The sequence below is a fragment of the Lissotriton helveticus genome, chromosome 5_1 (assembly GCF_964261635.1).
Source record: "Lissotriton helveticus chromosome 5_1, aLisHel1.1, whole genome shotgun sequence".
NCBI classification, from domain to species: Eukaryota; Metazoa; Chordata; class Amphibia; order Caudata; family Salamandridae; genus Lissotriton; species Lissotriton helveticus.
Window position 1 is genome coordinate 2,066,188,365 of NC_136065.1, and position 14,201 is coordinate 2,066,202,565.

General features: G+C 42.5%; 1 protein-coding gene across 3 annotated transcripts in view; it reads right to left on the reverse strand.

The window, feature by feature from the left end:
* Positions 1 to 14,201, reverse strand: part of APOM (apolipoprotein M) — an 87,774-nt gene that overhangs the window by 35,385 nt on the left and 38,188 nt on the right. For all 3 annotated transcript variants that reach the window (XM_078645985.1, XM_078645983.1, XM_078645984.1), the window contains exons 3-4: positions 7,696 to 7,769; positions 3,385 to 3,486 (exon numbers count right to left, since the gene is read on the reverse strand). In XM_078645985.1, the coding sequence (XP_078502111.1) occupies positions 3,385 to 3,486; positions 7,696 to 7,769 (176 nt within the window). The remainder of the gene's footprint in view (positions 1 to 3,384; positions 3,487 to 7,695; positions 7,770 to 14,201) is intronic.

Genomic DNA, 14,201 nt, shown 5'->3' on the forward strand with positions numbered 1-14,201 from the left:
ATGCATTTATTTCTATGTTTTAATTTGTTTTCGCTTACATTTCATGTATCACGATGACTGGGGGGTTTGAATGAACTGAGAGCCATCTTGAAGGTCCCTTCCGCGCATGCTCGCGCAGCCAGGGAAGAAATAACCTTGGACAGTGGAACTCAGCTAGCTGGCAGCCACAGTCAAGATGCTCATGAGAAATGACCCACGACCCAGCAAGATGGAGTTAACTCGTTCTGAAACTGTTACAATAATATTTTCCTATTGTATTCTGTGCTACTTTTCTGTGAGAACCCCAATCTTGCTAGGCGGTACCCAAACATGTAAATAGGGCCTTAGAAAAGTCTGTTCTGATTGGTGTGTTAACCTATCCTACCTTAGGACCAATCGAAATTTGGGATTCTGACACTTTGCAACATTGAGGGGTGGTACACTGACCCAAAAACAGTATAACTAGCCTGAGTTCAGCTAGAGAAATTGTCCGACTTGTCCGAATAGCTGACCTGTCACTGACCCAACGCACTCAATAGGTGACTTAATACAGTGGTGCTGCGGAGCACTCTGTCCGAATTTGACCATAGACTCTGAAGGTTTTACTAAACCTTAAGTGCTGGCGGAGCACTTTGCTGGGGAATTCGCTGACCCAATCGGGGTCCTGACTGATAGCTGCAGAGAAGGTGGAGCGCAGGCGTTGCTTCCAAACTGCGGGTGTTGGTCGTATCCTGGTGGTCCTGTCCTGATCCTAATCTGGTTTTCCTGTCCTGTCCTGGGGTGTCCATTCTGCACCTGCTGTCCCATTGAGGGTTATCCGTCCTTGAGGGTTTTCCTGTCCTTAACTGACCCGTGGCCAGGGTTGGTTTTCACACCAGTCTAGGTAAATATCGTACTGAAACTCTTAAAACTGCACCTTTCTATTTTCTGTCTTTGCTTCAATAAAGACATACCTTTGCATATGATAATTTTCCATGCCTTCCGCAACTATTGCATATCATAAAAGTCATTTGCATTTAATTTCATAGCGTGTTCCTATGTTACCCTACCTTTTAGAAATCATTTTCTCCATTGCAGTCTCTCATAAAGCTGTACTTTGATTTATAGCGTGTTTCACTTTTGCTCATTCTATAGCTGATTAGGATTTCCAGAGTTCTTAGTTAGGTTTATGAAGTATATCAAATTGCTTAATTTTATTTGTGCATAAGTTTGCCCATTCATAAAAGTTTATTCTGGCATTACCATTTTACTCCACTCAGTGTGTTCCCTGTCTCACTATTTCTTAGAAAACCTAAATGATTGCCCTTACACTGTTCCTTTATGGTTATATGCTTTTTGTTATCTTGATTATCGACTGTCTTTTAACTGTAAGCCTAATGCTTTATGAAAATGAAATCTAGATAAATCTTTTAAAACTTCCAGTTGTCCGTGGTCATTTTATAGAAAATCAAAGTTTATATGTTGGGTTTGTATTTCTTCTGCCTTTCCTTTTACAGCTAGCTCCCTGACCCATCGTGGTCATAGGTACCCGTAACAGTGGTTGGTAAGTCGGGTACACTGGAAATAGTAGAAAGGGACTCATGAATATTGGTAGTAGATTGTAGGGTCATCTGATCAATGCAAATGGTGAATTGAAGTATATGGGCCCGAGACCTAAGTGGTGAAAATATTGGTCGGGTGACCTGCGATCTCTATCAATACCACAAGGAGAACATAACCCTTACATGAATTTTTGTAAGAACTTTGAGTGTCCGTTTTGGGTGATGAAGGAAGACCTCAAGAACTGCACATTTTACTACTTTCTTTTGGAGCCATTTGTTTTTGTGAAATCTCTATGTGATTCCGTTTGTGTGTAAACTTCTATTCAGTATGAAACTGTTCTTATGTGAAATATCATATACAGTTGTTCTTCTGTAAACCTCTTGCATGCACTATGTAACTGGCCCTATGCAAAGTACACTCACAACATTTGATTGCCATAGGTAAATGTGCTAAAATACTATAAGTAATAAATAAACTGAATACTGTTCCCTCATACACTCTCCTCTTCAGGCCCTCAGATATCCCTTCGATTTCACAGACACCTCCTCAGTCTTTCAGACACCCTACTAGCACCCCATATGTATATATGTTATTGCAGAAGTTAAGTGAGATAAACAATGGGTGGAGCCCAGAGGTAGGATTTAGGGTCATTTCCAAAGAGGCAGAAAAATGAGCATTCCTTTTGTCTTGAGGGATAGTGTTCTTGAGGTTATTTGCAGGAGGGTAGGAACAATTCTGATGCCGGCAGGCATGTTGGTCTTGCTGTTGGGAGTACAAATGGAGAAGGCCTGCCTACTATTTTGTTTTCTTTCTTGAACACTTTTGATTCCAGTCTTATGATGTCCTGGATGGTGGTTAGTTTCTTGGCATATCTGATGGTCTTGTATGTGATGCAGCGGGCCTTGAACATGATAAAGGTCTGGAGGGTGAGCCTATGTAATTTTTTGAGCGCTTGTATGATATAATCACATTTCTACAAGCCCTTGATGAGACATGCAGTGCAGTCAGGAAGGCGTAGAGGGGTGCCATAATACTGTCGGGTTGGCCATGGAGCAGTGTTATTTTCTTCCAGGTGTGAAAGAACCAGGGCTTGCAATGCTATTCTAAAATAATTTTCAGGAAGAGTTTTATTTTTTTTCAGAAGGGAGAGATAGCACACGTCTTAGTTTTCCTGTTGATATGTTCTTTGAACTATGGGTCAGTGCTGAGATGAAGCCTTCTAGATTCATGTGTACTAGCAAGCTTGGAACTTGAATTGTTGGGCTGTTTAATGCTGTTGGGGAACAAGAGTAATTCTCTCTTAGGTGGATGAACTTTAGGTAGGGACTTGATATCCTGTTTTGGATTTGCTCGGATCAGGCTTTGAGTCATTGGTTGTAGTTTTGTCAATGTATTGTGGATCTTGATGTTGTCCTTGAGTAAGGAATCAAGAGGCCGACCAGGATGGGAGACAGGATGGAACCCTGGGGACTCTGCAGGAGACAGGAATTTCCTGGGGCCTTCCAGTTTCTCTCTGTATGAACTGTCCCACAGACATGCTTGGGATGTTTGTTTGACTTTTTCCCTACCTCAAACACCCCTTTAGCCTCTCTTATACCTCAGCTCCATGGACACTGTCTCTCTCTCTCAGGTATCAGTCCCTAATGCACCACACACCCATACACTACTTTCTTCAGGCCTTCAGAAACCTCAGTTACCTTGGACACCTTTTAAGTCCATCGGTCATCTCTCTGGTGTCTTGGACACCCCCTCGGTCTCTCTGTTTTCCCATTGGTATCTCAGACACCTCATTCTCTTGGCCACCTCTTCAGTCACTAAGACTTTCCTCCACCTTCTCTTAGTAAAATCCCTCAGGATACTCACAGAAAAGCAGAAGCCTCCGAATGATGTGCGGGTCTGTCTCCTGCATGATGATGCAGCTGGAACAGTTTGAGGCAAAAAGTTCTGTATTCCTGTCTGGACGACCTAGGTGATAAAAAAAATAATGTTAGGTCAGTTGGCTTTCTGACATATGTGTGCACTCTAACCCAGTCTCCACTGAATGACAGCAAGTGGAGCTGGCAAAGACAGCACAGGAGGATCAGCCAATATTTACACAGCATTTACCGCACATGTGTTCTGCAGATCATATGGTGCAACATTGGTGTGAAACGCCTAGGGGCAGATGTATCAAGATTCAATTTTGCGATTTCTAAATAGCGATTTTTAAGGAATCGCTATTTAGAAATCACAAAATGGAATGTATGTAGAAAATCGCTATTGTTTTGCGATTTCTTAGTCTTCCTTATTTGCGAATTAACATTTTGCGAATTTGCAATTAAGGAATAATTTCCCATGCATTCCTATGGGCCAGGAGGCCCATAGGAATGATTGTGAAATAATTCTCAATTTGCGATTCGCAATTTGCTAATCGCAAATTGAGAATAATTTCAAGGGTGCAGGGGTGTCTCAAAGACACCCTGCTGCACCCCTGAAATCTACATGTGTGTGCATATGGCACACATACATGACCTATGGGCATGTATGTGCATCACATGCCACCCTCATAAATGCCAAATAGGGCATTTTTTAAAGAAATCGCAAATTTGCGGTTTCTTAACCTAAATTCGCAATTCCAAAATGCTACATCCATAGCATTTAAGGAATCGCAAAATTGCGATTCCTTAAATGCTTAAGCAAAATAAGGAATCGCAATTTTTTGCAATTCCTTATTTTGCGATTTTTTGTTACAAAATTCTGCAAATTCCGGCCTTTGCGAATCGCAAACGGCTTGATACATCTGCCCCCTAGTGGCCTAACACACACAGTGGTGTAGCACAAAATAAAGGGGTTTCCCTTTGTTGAGGGGCCCAAGTCTCCCGTAACTCACAGATATTTATAGGTTTTAGGTTGAATGGAAGGCCTACTTAGGTATGGGGGTCCCCCCGCACCACTGCGGCATGCATTATGACCTTCTTGCATATATCAATATGTGTACAGTCAGTGAGAATTCCAGAGCTCCATAGGACTTCCAGATTCCAAAAGTGCTATCCAAGCATACAAATAGTAGAAATGCGCTATACATTTGTTGGTTACATGAAATGAGCAAAGACCTAGCTGTACAACACTCGCCCTATGTGTCCTAGACTCCATCTGATGTTTCAACCTCACCCCTATGTCTGAGACTCCATCTGATGTTACATCACTCCTTCATGTGCACAAGAATCCATCTAAGGTGACAACCATCACACCTAAACCTTAGACTCCGTCTGATGTTACCCCATCCCCTCATATACATAAGACTCCATCTGAGACTACAACCCTTACCCCATACCTGAGACTCCATCTGATGTCACGTCAACCCCTCATGTACACAAGACTCCGTCTGAGGCTACAACCCCTACCCTTATACCTGATAATCCATCTAATGTCACATCAACCCCTCAAGTATTCAAGACTGCATCTGAGTCTACATTCCTCACCCCTATAACTGAGACTCCATCTGTTGTTATATCAACCCCTCGTGTGCACAAGACTCTATCTAAGGTCACAACCCTTACACCTATACCTTAGACTCTGTCTGATGTTACACCGTCCCCCTCATGTACACAAGGCTCCATCTGAAACTACAACCCTTACCCCATACCTGAGACTCCATCTGATGTTATATCAACCCCTTATGTGCACAAGACTCCATCTAAGGTTACTACCATCACACCTAAACCTTAGACTCCGTCTGATGTTACCCCATCCCCTCATATACATAAGACTCCATCTGAGACTACAACCCTTACCCCATACCTGAGACTCCATCTGATGTCACGTCAACCCCTCATGTACACAAGACTCCGTCTGAGGCTACAACCCCTACCCTTATACCTGATAATCCATCTGATGTCACATCAACCCCTCAAGTATTCAAGACTGCATCTGAGTCTACATTCCTCACCCCTATAACTGAGACTCCATCTGTTGTTATATCAACCCCCCATGTACACAAGAATCCATCTGAAACCATAACCTTAGCCCATATACCTGAAACTCCATCTGATGTAATATCACTTCCTCATGCACACAAGACTCCATCTGAAACTACAACCCTTACCCCATACCTGAGACTCCATTGGATGTCACGTCAACCCCTCATGTACACAAGACTCCGTCTGAGGATACAACACCTACCCTTATACCTGATAATCCATCTAATGTCACATCAACCCCTCAAGTATTCAAGACTGCATCTGAGTCTACATTCCTCACCCCTATAACTGAGACTCCATCTGTTGTTATATCAACCCCTCGTGTGCACAAGACTCTATCTAAGGTCACAACCCTTACACCTATACCTTAAACTCTGTCTGATGTTACACCGTCCCCCTCATGTACACAAGGCTCCATCTGAAACTACAACCCATACCCCATACCTGAGAATCCATCTGATGTTATATCAACCCCTTATGTGCACAAGACTCCATCTAAGGTTACCAACCATCACACCTATACTTTAGACTCCGTCTGATGTTACACCATCCCCTCACGTACATGAGACTCCATCTGAAACTACAACCCTTACCCCAAACCTGAGGCTCCATCTGATGTTACGTCAACCCCTCATGTACACAAGACTCCGTCTGAGGCTACAACCATCACACCTATACTTTAGACTCCGACTGATGTTACACCATCCCTTCACGTACATAAGACTCCATCTGAAACTACAACCCTTACCCCATACCTGAGGCTCCATCTGATGTCACGTCAACCCCTCATGTGCACAAGACTCCATCTAAGGTTACAACCCTCACACCTATACCTTAGACTCCGTCTGATGTTACACCGTCCCCCCATGTACACAAGAATCCATCTGAAACCATAACCTTAGCCCATATACCTGAAACTCCATCTGATGTAATATCACTCCCTCGTGCACACAAGACTCCATCTGAAACTACAACCCTTACCCCATACCTGAGACTCCATCTGATGTCACGTCAACCCCTCATGTACACAAGACTCCGTCTGAGGCTACAACCCCTACCCTTATACCTGATAATCCATCTGATGTCACATCAACCCCTCAAGTATTCAAGACTGCATCTGAGTCTACATTCCTCACCCCTATAACTGAGACTCCATCTGATGTCACATCAACCCCTCATGTGCACAAGGCTCCATCTGAAACTACAACCCTTACCCCATACCTGAGATTCCATCTGATGTCACATCAACCCCTCATGTACACAAGACTCCGTCTAAGGTTGCAACCCTCACACCTATACCTTAGACTCTGTCTGATGCTACACCGTGCCCCTCGTGTACACCAGAATCCATCTGAAACTATAACCTTAGCCCCTATACCTGAGACTCCATCTGATGTAATATCACTCCCTCGTGCACACAAGACTCCATCTGAAACTACAACCCTTACCCGAGAATCCATCTGACGTTACATCACCTCCTCATGTCCACAATACTCCATCTAAGACTACAACCCTCACACCTATACCTTAAACTCAGTCTGATGTTACACCATCCCCTCATGTACACAATACTTCATCTGAAACTACAATCCTTAACCCATACCTGAGAATCCATCTGGCGTCACATCAACCCCTCATGTACACAAGACTCCATCTAAGGTTACAACCCTCACACCTATACTTTAGATTCCGTCTGTTGTTACACCATCCCCTCATGTACATAAGACTCCATCTGAAACTACAATCCTTACCCCATACCTGAGAATCCATCTGGTGTCACATCAACCCCTCATGTACACAAGACTGTATTTAAGTCTACATTCCTCAGTCCTATACCTGAGACTCCATCTAATGTTATATCACTCCCTCATGTACACAAGATTCCGTCTGAGGCTACATTCTTCACCCCTATACCTTAGACTTCATCTGATGTTACATCACCCCCTCCTATACACATGACTGTCTGAGGCTACAATCTCCACACTCATGATTTCTTAGTCTCCACTTAGCACCCAGTCCTCACACTACAATCCCAGCACCTCCATAAATTGCCAATGCTGCTGAAGTTGTTGTAAAGGTTAAGACACTATTTACTTCTTTTCTGGTGTCATACAATGCCATGAAGACAGTCGTTGGTAATAACGCTTGATACATATGAACACATGCTGATTCAATTAACAGCTGTTTGGATTTGTAATTCTATGCTCCTACCCACCTTCTGTGCCCAGGTCAAGACTGTCCTCTGTAACCAGGTAGATCCACTCCCGAGGAATGCAGGATCCATCTTTACTGGGGTCAAAAGGGAGGCCAGAGATTTGGAGGTGGGCAGATTGGAGAGGAGGGAGCATAGTAATCAGAAGAGAAAAAGATAAACTGGTTAGTAGACAGAAATGATTGGCCATGAAAATCCTTAAAATCTTTAAATATCATAAACTATTATGTATGTCTGTGGAATTACTATAGTGCGAACCTAAAAAAAAGGCAGCAGAGCCATGTACAGGGTCAAAGACAATCATAAACACAACGTGTGGTAGGAGAAGTAACTGGTTGTGGACTGTTAAAGAACTGTTAAAGTTCTTCATGGACTCAAACGTGCAATCTGGTGGAAATCAGGCGAGAACCAGGGAGCCCCCGCTGGTTGTGTGTGTGGTTGAGGTGCTGTATGATGGATGTGGGTGCAGGCTGCAGAGAACTAAGTTTCAATGATGTAGATGTGTAGTGATGGTACCTGTGATGTGTACTTATAGAAGAACTGTGGAGTCTGTTTTGATGAGCAATAAGTGTGATGTCCACTGGGTGGGTGGAGTTGTATCTGGTGATGTAAGGGGTCTTGATTAAGTTGTTGGGCTTTGATGTGCACTTATGATGTCTATGTATGCTCTGTTTCTGTGTGTGCTTGATGACTGTGAAGGGGTAATTTTGTAGAGACAATGATGCATTGACTGAGAAATGTGAATGACTTATTGATTAGCAGAGAGACTATTATATTTAATAAGAATCCTTACTGGAGGAACTATAATATAGAAGGGTTATGTTCAGGCCAATAAATGACAAATGTTCAAATATGAATAGGCTGAATGTTGGATGCTTTGTACTAATTTAGAGACCCACATACCTTTGAATCATTCAGATTCTACTACAATTTGGAGTTCTATATGTGAGCATAGAAATGTGTTGTTTCATTTTTGAATTCCAAGGTATAACCAGATTTGCCCATCAAATAAAACGTTATCTGTGGAACACATGAGGCAGGCTTTTTGCATTGCTAATTCTGAACTAACTCTGATTAAAATGTGAAATTGTGCTATAAGAAATAATTACTATTTGTTACAGGCCTACCTCATGTTGTGGGACCAGAAGCCTGGAGGTGTCCGCCAGTCATAAAGTAGTGGGCCCATCATTTTTGATGGTCTCTGAAGATGCGTTGCAATCTGTTGATCTTGATAATTCCATTATTAAACAAGTCAAACTATTTATCAACCATGGCCGGTCAGCCTTGAGGTTTTGCAAGGCCATTTGAGGGATTTTGGCTACATTGCATAAGAATTCAGCATTAAGGTAACCTGGACTTTAGAGACAATATGCGCATTCCTTCACAAGACATGAGAGCTGTACTACTTAAAAGTGCACATCAGGGTCACATGGGAATGGGTGCACTTAAGAACTTGTAACAAACACACTTTTGGTGGCCTGGTATGGACACTGATGCTGACAATTAGATAAAACAATGCAATGTTGGCTCCCCTGGTGACACAAATGTTTCTATTTCACCTCTTTCATTTGTTCCTGTACAGAGGCCTTTTGCTACAAAATACAGCTTTTGATATTATAGGGCCATTTAAAATTATGCCTGCAAATGTAAAATGTGTTTTGGTACTTATTGACTATCACTCCAAATGGCCAGACATAAAGCTTTTTGAACATGTCTGCAATAAAGGTGTAGCGGAATTCCTATGAATGGTATGTAGCAAGCAAATATTTACAAAGATCTTAGTGACAATGATATGCAACTAAGCTTTTCCAAAATGGAAGAGTTTCTTAACATGTGTCATATCAAACATATTAACACTGCCTTCTATGACCCACAATGTAATGGGCAAGTTGAACACTTCAATCAGTACATTAAAGACAGTGTCAAATTGGCAAAATAAACCAATCCTACATGGGTAAATACCTTAGAGCAGTGGTTCCCAAACGTTTTAGGAACACAGCACACTTTTTGGAACAACAAACGTTCGTGACCCATTTACCTTTAATGTACATAATGTCGGGCAATTTGTGAATGTAACTAAAACATTGTGTGGTATCGCATTGCCATTTACAGACAGCACATTTTCCATTGAAATTGCCACTAAATTTGCACAGACATACAGTTTTACTGATAAAACTCTTCTGTGAAAATATATAATTTGTGCATCACCGAGTAAGTTTCTTGATTTGTTTTGATCCTATTAAAATCTGTTTCCAGCACACTTTAGAATTACAAAAAGTGCTTCATTTTTGCTTTCTTAACTGATGGATGCATGCAGTTCATTTACAGGTATTAACGTGAGTGTATTGCAACAAAAAAAGAAAACAGCATCCTAAATTGTCTCACTGTCCAGTCAGGGATAGACAAGTAAACATCAATCCACATGGTAAAAGAATAAAGCAGCCTGACATTTGTCTTTTTTATTTATCGCTCTGATATTTATGACACACCAACCAAAAATCAGCTTGCGAGCCACCAGTGGGTCCCGACCCACAGTTTGGAAAACTCTGCCTTGGAGGAAAGGCTGTAGGCATAACACATTATCACCTATGCTTCTGCAGGAGTTGCGGCCAGATTCATCAAAGTAAAATCGGCTCGCAAAGGACCAGATTCTGAGAATCGGGCCCTTTGCGAGCGCTATTTTTGCATTTGGGATTCATCATCCCAAATGCAAAAATCGCAATTACAGAAATCGCTAAATTGCGAAGAATCGCATTTAAGGAATCTCAATTAGAGATTCCTTAAATGTTATTCATGAAACTTTTTTAAATTGCGAATTCGCAATATGGGGCCGCTATTTACAGCGAAGTGTAACTTCGTGGTAGATAGCGAAAACGTAGAAAAATGAACTTTAGTGCATTTTTCTATGTTGTATGTTACACACACACATGTCCTTTGGACATGTGTGTGCGCAACACCTGTGTACATTTGCATTTCTGGGGCTCTACAGGGTGTCCTTTGGACACCCTGGCACCCTTGAAATCGCTTCCTTATTTGCGATTCGCTAATTGCTAATCGCAAATAAGGAATGACTCCCCATTCATTCCTATGGGCCTAGAGGCCCATAGGAATGAATGGGAAAGCCATTCCTTATTTGCCATTAGCAATTAGCTAATCGCAAATAAGGAAGCAGTAGAAATCGCAAAATTAATTGCGATTTCTACATGCATCCCGTTTTGCGAGTCTTTTATAGCGATTCCTTAATAATCGCTATTAAGGACTCGCAAAAGTGGACAATGATGAATCTGGGGGTTAGTTTATTTATTCTATTGAAAGGAAAGGAACCAGCCTCTCAAATGTGGCCATGGTCATGCTGGAAGCAGTGGATTGTCGAGGACTCTAACCCTGTTTCTTTTCAAAAGTCTGTAAAGAAGAGAGTGCAAGGTATGCGGCTGCAGTCCAAAAATGGCATGCTCTAAACCACAAAAATGTTGCTACGAAAATGAAAGTAGATGAACCCGTCAAAGTAAAAATGAAAGAAAAGGAGGCAAACCCTCCAATATTCAAAATGTATAGCCATATCTCATTATTACCTTTTGTAGATTAGATTCTAGAGGGGCATACTGCAAAACAACTGTGCAACAGTCTCCAAACAAATATGCAAACCTGCAATTTCAATTTCTATTGAACTGTGTAGTATTTTGTTTTGCTGTTAGATTAACAGACTTCCTTTCAAATAAAATATAAGCACCGAGCTGGACATTACATTATTGTGTCTGTTGGTTGACTATTGAGTTCTGAGCTCTTGGCCGCACACCACCTCCCTGAGAGGTCTGACTGCTTGCCGTCACTACCGTGAGAGTCAAGAGCAGGGAGGGTTGTACTTAGTCCAGACTGCTGTTTTGCCCAAATACATTATGACCACATCACCTCAACAACCATGGTTGGAGCTCAGAAGTCCATGTCTGCCTTATGGCCCCCGTGAAAGGGTTCTGACAATAGGCAAGGGCTCCAGATATGAAGACCTCATCATATATTTACAAGAGATACCCACGTGTAGCCTCGCCACCAGGGGTGCAGCTAAAAAAGCCTTTTGCCCTCACTATATTCTGCTGCTTCTACCGCCAGTGAACCTGGTTAAGAGTGTGGATTCAAACAGAGATAGAGGCACCCTTTGTTGTGGGTCCCCTTTCAACAAACTTAGCATCCGTGGTAGAAAATCTTTTACAATACAATAAAATACAAATATTGCATGCTTGACATAATTTACTTTACAATAATTGCCCAGACTGCCCCCGGTTTCTGTCAGGGACATCAATCCTGAATGACCCTGTTGCTACAGCGTTTTCTCAGTAAATATGTATTCGTGGGACTTTCTACATAAGTGACCAAAAACGACTGATTTGGATGCAAATCAGCAGAGGTCACCTTGCAAAATGTAAATGTAAATGTGTTGTATTTGTAAAGTGCACGGCTGCCCACGCGACGGGGCGTCCCGGCGCTGCACTCATACCACTGTGGAACCCTTCCTGGCTTTTCCATGTGAAATGTCCACTTCCTGGGCACCCCCAAGGTGAAGCCAGGCATCCAAGCGCTGCTGGGGCCATTGTGGAGATTAAGCAAGCTATTGTCCAGAGTCACAGAGTGGGACTAGGCACCGAGGCGAGAATTATCAGGTCCGGGGAGATTGAGTCCAAGAGCCGTCGAGGCAGGAATTGAACCCTGGTCCCGGGCCAGACCTCTGCATCAGGGTCTGCCGCTCTAACCATTGAGCCACGCTTCTCCACAAAAGACAACTAGTCCTCATTCATATGTAGTGACGCTTTGATGGTGTGGTCATTTTCACCCAAATGGACTTAGGCCATCAAGAATACCCCTTCTTGATGGACTTAGGGGTGGCTTTTGTCTAGCAAATAAAAACGTTAGGCATCGAAATGTAATTCAAGCACTTTCAATAAAATAGCTTCTTGTTTGGTGATGCCTGTCATTGGAAATGTGTCTGTACATCAATGTTTGCAAAGCAGGAGTGACTTAACGACAACATAAGAATTTAGAAGAAGCCCAACCATTGTAGTAGGAGTTGGTGGTTTCAATATATTCCTCCATGACAATTTCTTGTTGGGAAGAGGTACCTTGAGAGACCCTACAATGTGAACTCAAAAAGAGAAAAAAGATCATCTGAAGACAGCCTTTAAAACAAAGCTGAAATTCTCGGAATAAAAGAGGTGCACCTTTTGTTACACGCAGTGTGTCCATATAGGTTTGCTTTATGTTGACTACAGCTTTTGTAAGTTTTGCACAAATATTTGTGCACTCCAAAGTATGAGAGAGGACTCACTGCTTTTTCAACGCATCATTAGATGTACTTGACTACTCTTCTTTAAATCAGCAACTATCCAGGGCTTAATTCGAGCCGGTGATTGCCGGTGGGGCCCACCGGGTCTCATTCCTGCGGCTGGTGGAGTCCACCGGCACTTATTTCTCCTTATCAGAAATTCTCCGAGAGCAACAGAGAGAAAAACACACAGATGGGAGAGAAGAAGGAGGAGAAGATGGAAAAACGTCAACAAGTGAGAAAGCAGGAGCCTGTAGGAGTGAGATAAAGGGGCAGGGAGCGTCTGGCAGTGGATTAAAGTATCATGATGTGGATTCAGGAGTACGCAGCCTTGGTATTGGGTGCGAGGACATTTAGCGGCACCGGCCAGCGTCTTTTGAGCAGTGCTTTGGACACTGCCACTCATTATGTTACAAATTAAGCACTGCAACTATCAGTGCAAAACTTCCAAACAGCTATTTAAGAATAACAGGGAATGTGGCCATAATGTACTTTGTTGCGTAATATGTAGATTTATGTACATTGCCGTGCCATATAATGTGCCTTTCCTTCCACATAATATAGTAAATCGTCAATAATTTCAGTGGTTCTGTGTAATTTTGATGATAGCATCTACTGACACTGCTATCAGATGTTTGTTACAGGTGTCCTGCCACATGCCTGTACCCTCTTATTGCCCACATAGATTGGTTTAGCCCACTTATTGCTCACACAGATGGTGTTTACCCCTTATTGCTTAAACAGATGCCCTAGGCCCACTTATTGCTCACACAGATACCCTGAGCCCACTTATTACTCACACAGATGGGTCTAGCCCACTTATTACCCACACAGATAGCCTTAGCTCACTTATTGAACACACAGATGCCTTTAGCTCACTTATTGCACACACAGATGCCATTAGCCCACTTATTGCTCACACAGATAGCCTTAGCTCACTAATTGCTCACACAGATGCCATTAGCCCACTTATTGCTCACACAGATAGCCTTAGCTCACTTATTGAACACACAGATGCCTTTAGCTCACTTATTGCACACACAGATGCCTTTAGCTGACTCATTGCTCAAACAGATGCCTTAGCTCACTTATTGCACACACTGATGCCATTAGCCCAATTATTGCTCACAAAGATGGCCTTAGCTCACTTTTTGCTCACACAGATGGCCTTAGCCCACCTATTACCCATACAGAT